At 46.0% G+C, this 17,902-nt stretch overlaps 1 protein-coding gene across 1 annotated transcript; it reads left to right on the plus strand.

Annotated features, from left to right (window-relative positions):
* The first annotated feature begins 460 nt into the window (after positions 1-460).
* Positions 461-16,573, plus strand: LOC137893753 (neuronal cell adhesion molecule-like). Its single transcript, XM_068739186.1, has 29 exons — positions 461-545; positions 1,194-1,299; positions 1,607-1,800; positions 1,985-2,107; positions 2,341-2,511; positions 2,804-2,860; positions 3,607-3,718; positions 3,837-4,021; positions 4,169-4,303; positions 4,536-4,679; positions 4,783-4,894; positions 4,974-5,140; positions 5,524-5,671; positions 5,806-5,930; positions 6,193-6,222; positions 6,888-6,989; positions 7,457-7,654; positions 7,810-7,880; positions 7,984-8,209; positions 8,305-8,420; positions 8,508-8,712; positions 9,224-9,346; positions 9,590-9,766; positions 10,711-10,770; positions 10,974-11,093; positions 12,315-12,470; positions 13,049-13,180; positions 13,490-13,568; positions 16,324-16,573. The coding sequence occupies exons 1-29, from the start codon at positions 461-463 to the stop codon at positions 16,571-16,573; spliced, it is 3,909 nt and encodes a 1,302-aa protein (XP_068595287.1).
* The last annotated feature ends 1,329 nt before the right edge of the window (positions 16,574-17,902 follow it).

A 17,902-nucleotide genomic window follows, 5' to 3' on the forward strand; every position in this document is an offset into this window, starting at 1 on the left:
TTAAATGAGACTTTTCACTTTTGTCCTTTGTCACGTCGACTGCCAGCTCATGTGATCGATGCGGCAGAGAAGTCTAATGGAATCGCGGCCACGGCGGCGATGAGCCCAGCAAAATAAGCTCGCGTTGGTCGTGTCGGCCGGCGTTGGAATGCACTCGATCATAAAAGATAGCTTCCAGCAAACTGCACTGCAATGAACATTGATCTCTGGCCAGACGTACAGTGTGTGTGTCTCCTCTCTTCCTCTCGCCAGCTTATGAACAAACACTACGTTCATGATTAATGGCCACAGTAACTGGAAGCTCTGCTCGGCCCAGTCGCCTCTGTTCCATCCTCTCATCCCCCCCCTTTCTGTCTTTGTCTCCCTGCAGTTGTGAATGTGCTCGCGTCCTCGGACACTTGCGAATGAGCAGAGGGGCGGGGCGTCGCTGTAATTCGGTAGAGCTTTGCGTCACAGTCCCATGATGGAGAGGAGAAGGATGGACGCGGCCCTGCTGGTCCTGGTCCTGGGGCACCTGGCTGCGGCGCTGGAGGTCCCTCTAGACCGTAAGGGGCCGGATCCTGAATTTGAATTAGAAATAATATTGGAAGATGTTTTCTCCACTGATGCCTCGATCTCTTGACTGTCATTATTTCCCTTCGTTTGCTGATTCTTGGGGAAAACCCTAAAGTTCTGGAGGGATGTAAGTCTCGTATTAGTGTGAACTCAGTGGAGAGTTTTTGTTTGCATTTTTCTTTTTGCTGTGTGCATTAAAGATTATATAGGATGCTTTTTAACTATATTTTTGCTTTATGATCTGGTTTTTTTTATATCCTTTGGAGTGTGGTTTCATATATTGTGTGCATTGGTCTATCTCTTTCTTTTGTTGAGTGTGTTATTACAGTGGTGGAGCATTTTTCCAAACAGCAATATTGCAAGAAGCATGCGTTCTTATATCATTTGTTTTGTCACAGACCATTAGTTCTTTCCCCGGCACTCACAGGAATGCATTAAGCCTCGGATCATTAGAGTAAAGTCAAATGCACCTTTGATATCTGCATGCTTTTATTTATTTTTATTTTTTGCTGTTGTCCATGTTATGAGCTTTTTTCTTCTGTCTGTCATTAAACAGCCATCTGGCTGGTTTCAGTGTGGTAAAGCAGCAAAAACACAATGTCCTCATTGAATATCACCCGGTTTCTGAACGCCTTTAGTGCCGCAGCCGCCAACGATTACGCGCCAGTCACCCAAGGATTACATCATCGACCCGCGAGAGAATATTATAATCCATTGCGAGGCGAAGGGGAATCCTCACCCCAGGTAAGAATGTGTGAAATCTGATTTTGCCTTTGTGGTGCAATGTTTATTTCTGTGAAAAGCCTCTGTTAAACAGCCAGGAAGTGGCAGGAAGTATATAAAACTTTATATTATCCTCTCTCCTTGACTTATCTCAGTGGTGCCAGTACTGCAAGCCCACAAACACTTGCTCTTCTGCACTTGCCGGGACGAAAGGCTTTACTTTACCCCTGAACCCAAAGCTCACAGCCAGCAAGCAGCTTTGCTCATTCTGTCCTATATTCAGTGTGTCATCAGCACTCTGACACTGGCTTGGTTTCTGCTCCTGCAGTTTCTCCTGGACGAGAAACGGAACTCACTTCGACATCGACGAAGACCCCGACGTGACCTTGAGGCCCAACTCCGGGACCCTTGTGGTGGACATCAACAGAGTGAAAGCCGAACAGTACGAGTGTGTTTACCAGTGTACGGCAAGGAACACGCACGGCACTGCTGTCTCCAACAACATGGTAGTGCGGCAGTCCAGTGAGTGCCCTGTCATTTCATCTCTATTTATCACACCTGTCTCCCATCTTTCCTGTATCGCATTTATCTCATTCTATCTGTGATCCTGAATTTCACTTCTTCGTGTGTCATGTCGACATATTTCATGTCAAATTCTAAAAACTGCTCTCCCGCTGATGGCTGAATCCTTCTCCAAACACTCCAGGATCCCCTTTGTGGTCAAAGCAGAGAATCAAGCCAATCGTCGTTCAGGAGGGCGTGCCATTGGTGCTGCCGTGCCGACCCCCTGCTGGCCTGCCTCCGCCCATCATATTCTGGATGGACAATTGTGAGCGCTTGCATTCATGAAATATGATGTCTTAACTGCATGCAAGAATTGGTTTGAGCTCAGGTTTTCTTACAGTATGACGTGTCAGGCTCTAAAATACTCCTTGGCAGTGTTTGGATTTTTAGAATTAGCATCTTCATCAATGAAATGAAAGGAACGCACTCTTTAGAGAAAAGACTGCACATGCAGTCGCGCATTTAACCTTCCGTGTGCAATTTGCGGTGCTTTTTCAGACTTCCAGAAGCTGCCTCAGAGCAGCAGGGTGTCCCAGTCCCTGAACGGAGACCTTTACTTCGCTAATGTTCTCCGGGAGGATTCACGGAACGACTACATCTGCTACGCCCGCTTCCCGTATACACAAACCATCCAGCAGAAACAACCCATCAGCGTCAAGGTCCTCAGCAGTAAGTGCGACTGTGTGCGTAATGATAAAGGAAGTCAGATGTTGCCGGAGGTGAAAAGGACCTGGCATGGCTGAAATGACTGGCGCGTGTCCAATGAGGTCCACATGAAAGGCGGCTCATTTGCATTTGGAGGCCGAGTTCATCCTCATTCATTCCGCCGTCGCCCCCCAGATTGCAGCCGTTTGAGTTTTGAGTCATTTCAGGTTCTGTTCTTGGATTTTTTCAATGCAGTTTTGTTTTCATGTGCCTGATGATTTCAGTTTGTGTGTCGATTTTTTCTGTTGTGTTGCAGTGGATGCGATCAATGACACAATGGCAGCTTTTTACAATGACACTGATTTATTTAGGGGTGAGTTGTCGTACTCTTCCCCAATGCTTACCCACCAACCTGGAGCTCTGGAACTTATTTACCCACTAACACTTTTCCTTCAACCTGGCGGCCCCCCTCCCCGAGGCCTTTCGACATCTCCTGCTGTATTTAGGAGTGACCTCTACCGCCCTCTAGTGTCTAACCCTAACGTAGGGGCTCAGACCATAGCTACCACTAACCCCAACCCTTAAATCAAATTTAATTTCCTGTCCCTCTGTCATTCCTGCTCTGTCCAATCAAAAACTTTCCCCTATTTACCCCTTTAAAATATAAATCAGATTTTCTTAACCCCTCCTTTGTCTCCGTCAGCTTCAGTTGTAATTTTCAGAATCACCCTTTCCCTGCCGTCACGTCCCTCGTTGCTCCCGTTATGTCCCTTTGTCTGCACGGCACCACACACGAGCTAACCAGAATGATGCATCATCAAATTCCTCACAAATTCCGTTATCATCTTCACCATAAAGATTTGGTCCGATTTTTTTTTTTTCTTTGCTCGTTTATCACATGAACTGCTGAGATGCAGCATCATTTTAGTGTTGATTATAATCCCAGTGGACACAAGGCTATGTAATTAAACACAACATGGTCATACATTTTACAACTAACCATACAATCCGTGCATTGTGGTTACACACTTTTTAGAGGCGAGGTTTCATTACTGTGAATGGCCTGAACCTTTTTTTTTTTGGAAATGATTTTCATCCTCAATCTGTGTGTGACCACAGAAGACCCAGCCGATGAGAGGAAGCCAACATTTCTCATCCCATCTGGCCCCTTCATTTCCAAGACAGTATTGAGAGGGCAGGTGCTGGAAATGGAATGCGTTGCTGAAGGGCTGTAAGTGGAAAAAAAGAAAAAAAAAATCTGCCACTGCTTCAGTCCTCAAAGCCTCAAGTGCCCACCTGCTCGAGTTTAATCACCGCGCTCGATATCCTCCCTCTTCCTTTGATTCCAGGCCCACCCCTGAAATCTCCTGGGCCAAAGTGAGCGGCGATCTCCCAACCAGGCGCGCATCTTTTCTGCATCACCAGCGAGCCCTTCGCATTGTGAACGTATCAGAGTCTGATGCAGGAGATTACCGCTGCGTGGCCAGGAATCAGCTCGGCTCGGTGCACCACACCATCCACGTCATGGTCAAAGGTGCGTCCATGATGGCGCTGTTCGCTCACCTTATCTAAGTCTCTTCACCCCCCCCCCCCCTCCTTATTGGAGTTGATTTATGCACAAATTCCAACAGTGTGCTTAGTGATTGACTCTCGAGCCTTCTGTTTACACTTCTATTTTCAGCTGCCCCGTATTGGATCAGCGACCCCCCCAGGAACCTTGTTCTAGCTCCAGGAGAGAACGGTGTGCTGACCTGCCGGGCCAGCGGCACGCCCAAGCCCTCCATCACCTGGGCTATGAATGGCCTCCCCATAGAGAGTGAGTGCAAGCTGGTCATTGATATTTTCACCAATTCCTTTCACTGGCATTATTTATTCATGTGATTTGAAATGCAAATTGAACATATGCATTGAAAGTTCCTTATCCAATCTGATTTGATAATAATCAATAATCAGTAATTGCTGCGATGGACACATTTTGGAGTTTTTAATGACACGTGGTCGCTGCACAAAGTTGTTTTACAAGGCTCAGCCAACGTTTCCGTGAACAGATTCTCCGAAGGATCCCAGTAGAAAGGTGGAGGACGACACCATCATCTTCACGGACGTGCAGACGGAATCCAGTGCCGTCTACCAGTGTAATGTCTCCAACAACTACGGTTACCTCATGTCCAACGCCTTCATCAATGTGCTCTGTAAGCATCGTGAAACCCATTTGCATTACGCCGCTGTCTTCCGTCCACACTGGTTTCCGAGAGAGCGATAAACGTGGCAATAACTGCTGCCCTGTCATCGCAGCGGAACCGCCCAGAGTGCTGACGGCAAGCAACAAAGTCTACCAGGTCATCAAAAATCACCGAGCTCTGATAGACTGCGCTTCCTTTGGGTCGCCCATCCCTGAAGTTTCATGGTGAGTTAATGAACCTTTAGCAGAAGATGTGTGTGTGCTGCATTGTTTACCTGTATGAAGCTCAGACTCTCTGTTTCAGGTTCAAAGGCAGCCGGTCCAGCACTCTCGATGGATACCCTTACATCATTCATGACAACGGCACATTAGAGATAGGCGGAGCTCACGCAAATAACAGCGGCAAATACACCTGCGTGGCGAGCAACAGCCTCGGCATCTACGAGAATCACGTCTACCTGGAGGTCAAAGGTGAGAGTGTTTGCGCATCAAGGATCTTAATATTATAGTATAAGACATGGAAACGATGCATCTGCCTAAGGACACAATTAATATTGTTGTCCTGTTCAAAAGCAAGGTCTAGATTAAAAACAACAACAACAAAAATCACCTCTCGGCAAATCCTCTGTGTGAAATCTGTTGTGCTGACTGCTGATGGCGAGCTCACAGCGGGCAGCTCTCCTCCTGAAGGACACGTCATGTAAACAGACAATTTAGTCAGACGCTTCACGGGTTTTGACATTTTTATTACGGTGGTCGGTGATCGTCTAACTCATAGTTGCAGCCCAAATCTTAAGGTTTGAATTTCTCATAGCTTTTGTCTACTGACGGATTCTTTTGATTCCTCCCATCAGAGCCGACCCGGATCGTGAGGCAGCCAGAGTACAAAGAGGTCCGGAGGGGCAGGTCTGCTGTGTTTGAATGCAAGGTGATGCACGACCCCTCGCTCATCCCCACGATGACCTGGCTCAAAGACAACGGAGAGCTGCCCGACGATGAGAGGTGAGGCGTCAGAGCCGTTAACCCGCCGTTTGTCTCTCTACGACAGCGACCAGTCGATATCGAACGGAGGGTGTGGAAGACATTGCGCTGACGTTTTCAGATGGCGCTTTGACGACGCCTTCTTTTCCTTACAGGTTGATTGTAGACTCTGACAGCCTCACCATCACTGATGTGACAGAGAGCGATGCGGGAGTTTACACCTGCATCATGAACACCTCCCTGGACCAGGACTCAGCCAGCGCTGAGCTCACTGTTGTCGGTAAGTCCGCTTCAGCGGGAGCTCAACGTCTCCGACTATAGAACCATCTCACACGCCGTTGAAGTCTCCAATAGCTCGCACAACGGATCGTCTTCCAGCCGATTCGAGCTCAACGGCTGGAGAGTCCACTGAGCCGTGTTCATCTTGTCAGCAGCGAGATGATTTGATTGTCACCTTCTCAACAAGCCAGATAATCTTTTGTCTCATTATGGCCGGCTGGCCGCTAAACTCAGTGTTTTACTCCCACCCTCCTTTCCGCCAGAGGCCACGCCGACACCAGCTGTTGTCTACGGTAAAACCCACAGCGCCCCACGTTTGCTCCGCTGACATGGGCTTGTGTTCTGTGTTTGGCTGTTCCTGTCAAGCATGTTGTGGCCTGGAGTTTTAGTTTTTGACAATCATGACACTTTTTTTTTTTTTTCTGTTGGCTTTACCTACTTTGTATCTTCAAGGTGTTTTTTTTTTTCCCCATGTGTTTCTTTTAAACGGATTGCATTTGTTGCGTCCATTTCGCCGATGATGCAGATTTTACGCATTTAGTCAAAGTGAAGCGAATTCCATTCAAACCTGATTGCACCGATATTACGTGAAGCAGACGTTTGCGCATTTGTACCTCTTGGGGATCTTTTGAACAATCTCCTCATCACTTATTTATTCCAAGCATGTGTTCTATTTTATTATCCCAATTTCTAAACCTAAGCCTCGGACTCTATTTTTTTGCAGACTGATTATGGAGAATGCTCACTTGAGGATCTGTCATTTCATATGCATGATGCAGTGTCTGCATGTGTATCGTAGGACAAATGGCATCTCGTATAGACTGAAGAAATAAGTGTAAAGTTAAGCGTTCTCATCTTGGATCCTGATTGCTCCTCTTTTGCCTCACATTCTCATGACATGAGACTTTTAATATTCATTAATTGTGACTGTGCTTTTGATGTGCTGTTTCTCTGCCAGAGCGACCCGACCCGCCGACTGACCTCGAGCTGACAGACCCGAAAAAGAAGAGCGTTCAGCTCACATGGACCCCTGGGGATGAGAATAACAGTCCTATTCAGAGTAGGTCCCAAGTATTAAGGGCGCCTCTGTGTGCACGCTTGAGTTCAACAGAACTTGAATTCTGTCATTTCAGATTCACTAGGCCTGATAGAGTTCACAGTGTCTCCAATGACATTTAACAGCAGCTGGAGAAATCTTTTTAGCTGCATTAAAAAATATCCAACCGTCCAGAGGAATCCCTCAAACCACTGCTGCAGCATAATCGGCTTCTCCCCGGCTGTTAGTCGATGCAGCTCGGCGCGCCAATCATTTTCTGACAACATTGATAATCCCCCCCATTCCCTTGAAGCCTGAAATCATTATCTGAGGTAGCACATGCGGATATATTTTAGCAAAGCCTTTTGCTTATTGAGTTACAGTATCCTTAATACGATAGTCAGCGTACTCACTGAGTTCTACAAATATACCCGGGCGACGCACAAAGTGTTGCAGCTGCAGAGAATGCGTCTGCTTTCCGTTTGGCACAGAATTTCTGATCCAGTACGAGGACTCTCTGCACCACCGCAGCCAGTGGCGTAATCTCACCGAGGTCTCCGGAACGAAGACGACGGCTCACCTCAAACTGTCCCCCTACGTCCACTACACCTTCAGAGTCGTAGCCGTCAACGCCTTTGGCTTCAGCGACCCCAGCTCGCCCTCCAGAGGGTTCAAGACTGAGGCCGCAGGTACGGGCTCAGCCGCCTCAGCCCATGGATTGTTCTTGATCGTAGTGAATCAGAAATGGCTCGGTTCTGACGGACATTTTGGAGCCTCGGTTAAAGGCTTTTCTTGAGATGATGCTTGATTTGTTTGTTGTTGTTGTTGTTGTTGTTTTTTTTAGCTCCAGATGAAAACCCAACAGGTGTACATGGGGTTGGAACCGAACATGACAATCTTGTAATCTCGTGGAAGGTAAGAAAAATCCATCCATCATTTTGATTTAATTTAATTTAGTTCAAAACCCGTAACATACCTGCTCACATATTGACATCTGAGCTGGGTTTACGTTCTGCAGCCCCTGTCAGCTCTCCAGTCTAACGGGCCGGGGCTTTACTATAAAGTGATGTGGAGGCAGAGGTCGGTGGACAGCGATTGGACCACAGTGACTGTGGCTAATAAGTCGAGATTTGTCGTGTCTGGAACGCCCACATTTGTTCCTTACGAGCTAAAGGTTCAGGCTGTGAATGACCACGGAACTGGACCTGAGCCCGCTGTTGCCCACGGCTACTCAGGAGAGGACTGTGAGTTCCACCGGACCCTCCAAAGACGCACTGTGTACAAGGATCTTCTACGAACCTGCCGTAATGTTGTGCACCTTCCGTCTCTGTCGTAACAGTGCCGCTCGCCGCTCCGGAACACGTCCACGCCGCCGCGCTGAACAGCACCGTGGCGGCGGTCCACTGGGATCCTCTGCCCTCCAAGTTAATACGAGGACATCTGAAAGGATTTAAGGTGCAATGCACAAAAACCACATGTTTGTAACGTGCATCAAACGCGACCCCCCCCCCCCCTCTAACACGCTCTCCCTAAACGGTCCAGGTTTACTACTGGAGAGAGCGCAGCCTCCACAAACACAACCCCCATCATGCGGAGAAGCAGATCCTGACCTTTAGTGGGAACCACAGCCGTGGGATGCTGCCCGGCCTGCATCCCTTCAGCGTCTACCTGTTCAATGTCAGGGTCTTTAACGGCAAGGGAGAGGGCCCCCCCAGCCCCACTCAGCAGTTTGAGACGCTTGAAGGAGGTAGGGGGGGGAGGAATTATTTCCATTTCTTTCATCCAATTTATGAAATGCAAATTGAGACAAGTCCTTTTTTTGTCAACATGTCACTTTATTTAAAGCGTCGTCTTTAATGTCCTTTAATGCTCCTGCTCTGCACTTTAATGTCACGGTCTGAAAGATCGGAGATGCTTATAAGTATAATTGGCAGGTTTTTATTAAAAGAGACAATCTAAATTTTACTTTGGTTTAGACATAAACTTGTTGAAGCTATGGATAGACGCTGAGTAAGTAGATTCAGCTTTAAACTCCTCGTTTTATTAATTCAAGAATCCAGACAGAAGCGATGAGAATATGTAAAGACATTTTAATTTAAAAAGTTTAAATACAACGCAATGATTTACGATGACTCAGCAAAATGCAGACCAAATGTCTCAATTATTTCTGAGTAAGCAAACAGCCTTTTGAACTTGAGGGAATTTAGCTTGACTTTGATGGTCTTTTATGCACGTTTTTAATCATGTGTTTTGTGCAGTTCCGGGCGCTCCTACTTCCCTGATAGTCACAGAGCTCAACCTCGACTCTCTGACCCTTGAGTGGAATCCGCCTCACGCCCATAATGGACGCATCACCGGTTACACCCTGACGTATCAGCCAGGTGAGTCCCATAAAATGTGAAAAATAGCCTAAGCACGTTATTAATGCCTAAATGATGAGCTATATTAACAAATCCACTTTTTCCACCTTCCTCTTCCGAACTCTCCTCCTCTTATTGCTCTCATTTCCACCTGTTTCATCATGGGCGTTCCAACTTTAAACCTCTATTCCACTTGCCTCCCCACCTTCCAATCACCATCCCGTCCCCCACTGCCTTTGTCACCCACCCTTCACCCCCTGCAAGTCAATAACTCCAATGAGCTGGGCCCAATGGAGGAGGTGGAACTGCCCGCCAATGAGACGGCGTTCACTCTGTCCAACCTCAAGTACAGCACGCGCTACAAGTTCTATTTGAATGCAAAGACAACCAAGGGGGCGGGCCCGGCCGTTTCTCAGGAGGCCGTCACCATCATGGATGAAGGTAAGTCGACAAACGCAGACAAAGAGACACAAGACGACGACACTGGGGACGTAGTTAACCTGATTAATGCCACTTTCTTTATGTTGTTTACACATTAAGGAATTAATTCATTGAAAAAAATAAAATGTGTTAGCTGCAGCTCTACTTTCCAGTCAGAATAACGGCATGTGTTTTGTGAAAAGTTCCTCCATCTGCTATTTGCCGTATATATTGCACACTATTCCATTGCATTGCCTTTTATGTAGCATGATGTCCATCGGTTAGACGCCGGGGAAGGTGTGCACCAACCTTCGACTGGTACTGCCCCTGAGCTCTTCGTCCATGTCCTTGTTTAGCGGAACTTGAGTGTGATCCAGGTGCATTGTTGTGCACACAAGGTGGCCGGCGCCATTATGAAACCGCAGACCGGGCATCTCTCGCCTTTAAACAGCATGAACACAGACGTCTTGATGTTATGTACTGTGACGTAGGCTTTGTGTGTGTTTCTCTACCTCTGTTTTCTGTGTCCTCTTTCCTTCTACAAGCTCTGATACCACAGTTTGGCATAGATCCGGGCACAGGAAGCAGCGGTATCTCGAGTCATGCTTTACAGATGCAGCCCTTTGCTTCAAAGCACATGGCGAGCCTGCGCTCCTCCTCTCCGAGCTTTCTTCCTCCTATCAGATTTCTTTCCCCAAAGCGTTAGATAAAGATACTTTGTGACGCGAGCCTTTTTAATGTCATGTGATGAGCAATCTTTGGCGACACCCCACCCCCCGTGACCTCCTAAACAACTGTGGCTGCTGATAATGCATCCCTCCGCATGTGTGCAAGAGTTTGCTCGGCATGCCGGTGAACTGTGTGCACCGGGAATAATCGCTTCAGTGTCCGTGCTGTCTCTGCCTGCGTTGCTGTGTGTGTCTCGCGTGTTGCACGTCTTTACCCCTCTCCCATGTTGTTTACAGGAAACACCCAAATCTCGCATCCCATTGCACGGTCTCGTCCAAGCCGTCCGCCCCACCAGGGTACAGATGCTGCTGTCATCTCAGCACATTGCCTGTCTGATTTGTTAGAGGAGCTTCTGTCTGTTGGTTTAGGCCGTGAGGGTCTAAACTCAGTGCCGCTAAGACTATTTATTACCAATATAATTATATCAAAGTGGTTATTTGATTGCCCTTTGAACGGCAGGCTTCTCTCTTAATGGTTTTCTTTTCTCCTGTGTGCTTAGCGCTGCCCGAGAGTCCTTTTGGGAATGTTAGCTCCTCGATTGAAGAGAGCGGGGCCCTGATCAGTTGGGAGTACTGGGGGCCGGAGAAAAATGTATATGTAGAGTACAAAAACCAAAACAGTAAGCAAATACTCCTTTTTGTCCCTTTTTTTTGGGGGGGGGGGGGGGGGGGGTCAGTTCCACACACAGGCGGCAGGAGACCCCTACTTCATTATTGGTTTGTGCAGGTGAATAGAAATGTTGGCACGCCCCTCCAATGGGGGCTCCTGCCAGCACGGACCCAGAGGTGTTAAACCAGGACGTCTGTGATTGGACTGCTAATTACCCAGTTCTGGTATTTACTGGAGTCGCATCCCAGTTCTGGTATATACTCTCCCATGAGAGCCTTGCTGGATCTCATGTAGACAAACATCAAAGCAACACAGATATTCTTGTTAAGCCAAATGAATTCCACTGAAGTGTTCTCCATTATTTCATCCACCTGCAGTGAGGGTGTAGTTGTACTGTGACTCTTTCATTGGGGATTATCATAATCACACATCCCAGGAATTAAGAGACTGTTGTCATCAAAAAACGCCATCTTGTGATTATCGCTCAAAGACATTTCATATCTAGTTCATCATCACATATATAATTAATGGTGGCCCCCGGGGGGATAAACACGCTGCAACCTAAGAGACCCCATGCAAATAGGAATAAAAGCAAATGATGAAAACATCTCAATCAGTGTTTCGCTTTGCACTGAGCTGAATATTAAAGTCAACACGAGCCCAGTGACAAGGCGAATATTCTGATTAGAATATTTCTTAGATGTGCAAAGAAATACTAAAAAAAAAACATGTGAAACAGGCAGAGCTGACAAATCAGGACATCGCCACGCTAAGAGGGTTCATCCTCTGAGTGCCATGAATGTGAGAAAAAAAAAAGACTGCCTGGTCACTCGTATAGAAAGAGATGCTTCAGTTTGGGTCTGGCCCAGCCAGCAGTAGAACCAACTGATAAGTAATGATGGCAAATAAAAACAGGAAGCATCTCATTTGTCATTTTCTCCCTCTAAGGGTGCAGCTTTTCTGGATTTATATTTCCTCACACAGCGGCCTGTCTTTGAAATGCTGCATGTGCTATCAAGTTAGCATTTTTTTTTTAAAGTTGCAGCGCATCAAACTTTCAGGGCCACTGTAATAATTCATATGCACACCATTAACTATATCTAATGTAGACACCATTGCCTGCAGTCTAATCTCACAGTAACTTTTTTTTTTTTTAAAGTAACTAGTTCCAATGATGTCATGACCTCCCACGCCCCGTTTCTCCCTCAAACATCCCTCTCTTCATGAACAGGTGAAGAGGAGTGGCAGAAAGAGCTGGTGAACGGCTCTCAGAACATTATGCTGAAGGGCTTAAAGGGGGGCCTCTCCTATAGGGTGCGTTTGGCGGCCAGAGGTCGCCACGACCAGCCGCTTCACCTCTCTGAGGAGTTAGTGGTCACTGTCCCAGGTGAGGCAGTCTCCTGGGCGGTTGCCTCCGCCGTGGTCCGGGTTGACCCTGCGCTGTGTAGTGTGTAGAATGTGTAGTACTCTGTGCAGACGTGTGATCGTAGCCCGGGCCGGCGTGCGTTTAAGAGACATGTGGCGCTCCATCCGTGTGCCAGGCGTGTGCAGCAACGTGAAGAAGTGGTATCATTCTCATATAAGTTTAGTGTGTGCTACGTATGTCCCGCGCAGTAAACCCATGTGTGAAGTACGTGTTTGTGTGTAGTCTGTGTGTGTGTGTGTGTGTGTGCTCTTTGTCTTACACTGTGCACTAACGTGGTTTCAATAATGCATTCAAGGTGCCTTTTGCTCACCGGTTTCTAACTCGCCCATCATGTTCTTTGCATTACAATAATCATTCATGATCCACTCATGAAGTGACGCGTCTAACAAGAACATGCTAAAGAGCCCGGCTTCTTACTGTGTTCTTAACGCATTTAGTATTTATGGTTGAAGACGGCTGATGCTTTTTCGCCTTTCCACTGGGAAAAGTTCATGTGTTTAAATGTTAAATGCTAAGTGTTCCTCCTCTCCTCCGGCCAGCGGTGGCGAGCAGACAGGTTGACATCGCCACTCAGGGGTGGTTCATCGGCCTCATGTGTGCCATCGCTCTGCTCATCCTGATCCTCCTCATCATCTGCTTCATCCAGAGGAATAAGGGAGGGAAATACCCCGGTGAGTGGAGGTTAAGCCCCACAGTCTTCTGCTAGATAAAAATGGGAGAACGTTTGAATGAGATGTGTTTCTGGAGGGGGGCGACATTTTGCGATATATCAGAATATATGAATAAGTTAACGGCTGAGCAGCATTCTCATATCAAAGCCAATCCGGTTGGCAAACATTTTAAACAGTGGTTTGAAGCAGTCAGAGATGAATAGAACGGCTGTATTGCAGTATAGTGAAGTAAAACAAGGGAGAAGCCTTCCCATAATGAATGCCTTGTTTCTACATTTTTGTATAAAGTGTGTATTTTTGTCTCTCTAGTGAAAGAGAAGGAGGACGCACACACAGACCCAGAGTTTCAGCCAATGAAAGAGGATGACTGTACTTTTGGGGAATACAGGTGAGAGAAAGTGCTCTTGCCTCCGAAGGCCCCACAGCTCTTTTTTACCCATCAGCCCCTGCCCCGTGCCCTGCTCTCTACCCAGATCAGATCTTTTCTCTCGCGCCGGGCTGGAGCTATACTGCATTCCCTGTCTCTTCTCCACATGTATGTCTGACCGTCAACTGACCCAGGATAACCACTGACAGGAAACAAGAAGAAAAAAAATGTCCCCTCATCTGAACTTCTACCACCTCGAAGCACAACATTTTTTGTTCGGGAATCTTGGATGCAACTTGTGTTGGACTTGTGTGACATTTGTGAAGCCGGTTTCTTCAGGTTCAAACGGTTCTAGGAGTCGAGGTGTTGATCTAAACCTCTAAGTAAGACTTTCAGGAGAAGAACATATAACCTAGATTCACTCTCAACCGACCCTGAGTGTTCCAAAGAATAAGCTAAATATGTAAGTCCTGTGTACAGTACTATACATAGTACCTCGCTTCGTGTATTCTGAAGGGATCCCCGGTCATTTGCAGCAATTAGCCAGCTCTGCTCGTCGGCATCCTCTCTCTAGGCTGTTTCTCCAAATGCACGCAAGAGGAAGAAAAATTAAGCACTTTACTTCTGTATAGCTAGCGTTTTAAATAATGATTTTGTTTTTACAGGTCACTTTATAAGATGGTCTTTGTTCTATATTTTATATTCCTTTTTGTATTATGTACTGTCTACATAAATATATTTATGCTGTTACACACACACACACAAACACACACAGTATATATAGTTGGGGATATGCGCGGGGTGAATATTGGATGGGGATCTATGATTCTAGCTCCACGCAATGATTTGTCCAACAGAATTAGTGTTCATATATATTCCTATATAGATATATATACAGTATATAGAAATTAGAGGCATATGGAGCTTATATGAAATCATCAGCATGTTTCAGAGAAACAACCAACACTGAGTGTACAAGTGCTGGTTAGAACAGTTAGCCGCTGTTTAATAGTGAGGCTGGTGATATTCTACATTTTTACCATTCTTTTCTGCAAATTGTTATTTGTCCCTCTGATTCAAACTTTTATTCCCACTGGAGAAATAGAAATTTTTCTAATTTGCAAATTTTCATTTGACACAGGCCCTTATGGCGCAGTTCGCTGGTGCTCCTGGTGTCTCAGGTCTACTGACTTCTGAACTGTCCGTGTCCAAACTAGCACGGATAGATTATGTGCAAATGTTTTTGGGTTTCTGTGTAAATGGTATGGGTGTGAAATAACAATTCAAAAAAAAGTTTTACAGTATTTATCCATCATAATAATGAACTCACCCACTCTAGAGTCTGAAAATTCCTCGAAATTCCATTTAGTGTAAAGTCTGACTAAAAATGTTGACTGGTACAGAGATAGTTCAAGGTGTTTTGAAGACGATAAAGTTAGAATGGAGTTGCTAGGCAGAATAATGGATATGTTGAAAACCTGTGGGATTTTTCCATGCGATGTGATGCTATGTTTGATGGGGATATTACTCCCTTAAAGATGCAGAATATTTTGTTACAGAGGATAGAAATGTAGAATATCACTATCCTTTCAAACTGATTTGTTTATTGACACTGCCAGGAAACCTCTCCGGTAGATGTTTACTTAAAAAACAACAACAGTGAACAACTAAATCACAGGGCAAATAAATGTTATAGAGCCTTTGTGATTGTCCGGTCCCAGCAGAGATGTTTAAAGAACAGTCTGTCAATAAAGGCGGGACTTAACAGAGCTGTTGTCGTTTGACTGCAGGAGAGCTGATCATACATGACGCGGAGTGTGTGCTTGCTAAAATGCACACAGTTTTGAAGAAAGTCTTTGTGTGGGGTGTGTGTGTGTGGGGGGGGGGGTGCAATTGTCTCCTGGAGGGGCTGTTGTGTCGTGTGGGTCTCGGCTGGATCACCTCATCTGAACGCAGGGTGTAGGTCTGAGGACAGGTAAGGGTGACGTGTGTGTTTGTGTGTGTGTGGGCGGAGGGTCGGAGGTCAGTTGGGTCACCATGGAGAAAAATGCTCACTGTAACTCATTCAGTTTAACATTTGGTCATGAAGCCTTCGTCATGCATTTTACATACACGACTGTTTCGATTGTCTGGCTTTAGCCCGGAAAAATGTTTTTACTCGCGGATGAACATCTAAACATTTCCTTTAAAAGCATTTCAGCATCATGAGGGCTTCGTGATCATCTCTCATTGATGTTCATGTATGTGGAATGTTTTTTGAGTATCTGATATCCAAAGAAAAGCTTCTTTGCAGATCTGTCATGCATTTTTTACCAATCTGTGTTGTTTTAATCATGCTTGCTTTTGGGTTGGCGGGGGGGTGTTTGGCTGTAATCACATCATTGCCCTGGATTTTCAGTTTTTCATCACTTCTGTCTCGGGATGGGGCTGGGGGGCAGGATCCTTTTGTCAAACAACACATTTACCACTTCATATTTGGTTTCACGGTGATTGCTTGAGCTGTGTTCCCCTGTTGCCTGATGGAAACCAAGTAATCATTCATTGCTGATAATTTTTTTTAGACGTGGAGCAAATTCGGAAATGCATACAGTTGGCAGAAATGTTCACGGTCGGTCGCTCCTTAAGGAAAGACCTAAAGAGACAGCTTGTTTTTAATCTGCTGAGAAGAGCAGCAGTTTAACGCTCCATCTAAAAAAAAAAGTGATCACTGTTCTCCTTTGTTGCATTTGTCGCATCATCTCACCTGTAACACCTTGCATGTTATTTTCTCCTTTAGTGACAATGAGGACCATAAACCGTTAAAAGGGAGCCGCACGCCGTCTAGCGCGACAGTTAAGAGGGACAACAGTGACGACAGTTTAGTTGACTACGGGGGAGGAGGAGGAGACGGACAGTTCAACGAGGACGGCTCATTTATCGGCCAGTATAGTGGAAAGAGCGCCAGCAGGGACACTGCTGAGGGCCACGAGAGCTCGGAGGCCCCGTCCCCCACTTACGCCATGAACTCCTTGAACTCCTTTGTGTAGCCTAGCAGGACGACATGAGGTGGTACGCTGACTGCTCCACCCCGCCACACCCCCCCAAGCTCACTCAAGAGCCCCGCTCCAACATTGCATGGCTTCATTTCCATCCCCGGCACCGCACAGACAGAACGCACAAAATTAAGCCACTCCTCGGCGCCTTGGAAGTCTTTGTGGAGCGGCTTTGTGATCGTGATGCCATATGTCAAGTAGGGTTCAGAAAGGAAATAAGTATGGTAGTTCAACCTGGAATTTCATTTGGATGATGCACCTGATATGACCTAAATCCATATAATAATTAACACTTTGATATTAACAAGTGTTGAATTCTTACCACAAACCTCGTATGGACTGTGCAGTGCTCATCTGAACTATATTTCTTTTTTTTTTTATGGGTTATTTTATTATCCACAAAGTTCAAATAGTAAATGGACTTTTAACCTTCATTTATTTTTGCAAACACAAAAGCCTGTAAGAATCTGTATAAATTCAACTATCTGAATTTATACATTTATACCCATCTGTTACTGCTTCATTGTGAATGATTGCAACCTGCGCTGAACGGGAACTGAAATGCTGCATGGCGTATCATGCGACCTCACGACCTTTGCCCTGCATGCGACCCCATCGCAGTGAGTTTTTGCTCTGGAGGCCGGCGGGGAGCGCTGAGGGTGTAACGGCTCGTTTCAGTTCCCACCATGCTCCTCTTCAAGTAGTGCCTTTTGCTCCAAACAATGCTCCAGGAGTGAAGCCTCATCCTGTGGTTCTGGTGAGGGTAGCACGGCCGCGGGAGTCGCATCCGATGACGGAGGATGCTCGAGAGGAGGACTCTGTGGAGGGAGGAGTCATTTGTACACTTCCCATTGCCTTAAGACACAGCTTCTTTGTCCAAGAAGCTAAACACACAGAACATGTAGCTGTTAACATTTTAAAAGTCACAATGTACAATACCCGATTGTATGGCAAAGTACGAATGTATGTATCTCTGAGTGTAGGCGTGTGTGTGCTGACACGGATCACGGTTCAATCACCATTAGAATGAAAGTATTCACTTGTACTAACTGAACTTGAGGGCCTTTGGATGGGATCAAGATTTTTTTTTTCTCTTAACTTGCATCAAGTTTTTTTTTTTTAAAGATGTGTAGAATATTTGTTGAATTTGTAAATACCTTTATTGATTGTACAGGAACAAAGCAGCTTGTAAGGCAGCCGAAGAGGCGATGTTGTGCATGATATGATTTAACGTGTTGATAGAACTGTATTAAATATATCTATATATATTCATTTTCTTTCTTGCTGTGCACAGTGTACATTGTACTGTCACTAACTTTACTA

Source organism: Brachionichthys hirsutus, chromosome 5, assembly GCF_040956055.1.
Source record: "Brachionichthys hirsutus isolate HB-005 chromosome 5, CSIRO-AGI_Bhir_v1, whole genome shotgun sequence".
Taxonomy (NCBI): Eukaryota; Metazoa; Chordata; class Actinopteri; order Lophiiformes; family Brachionichthyidae; genus Brachionichthys; species Brachionichthys hirsutus.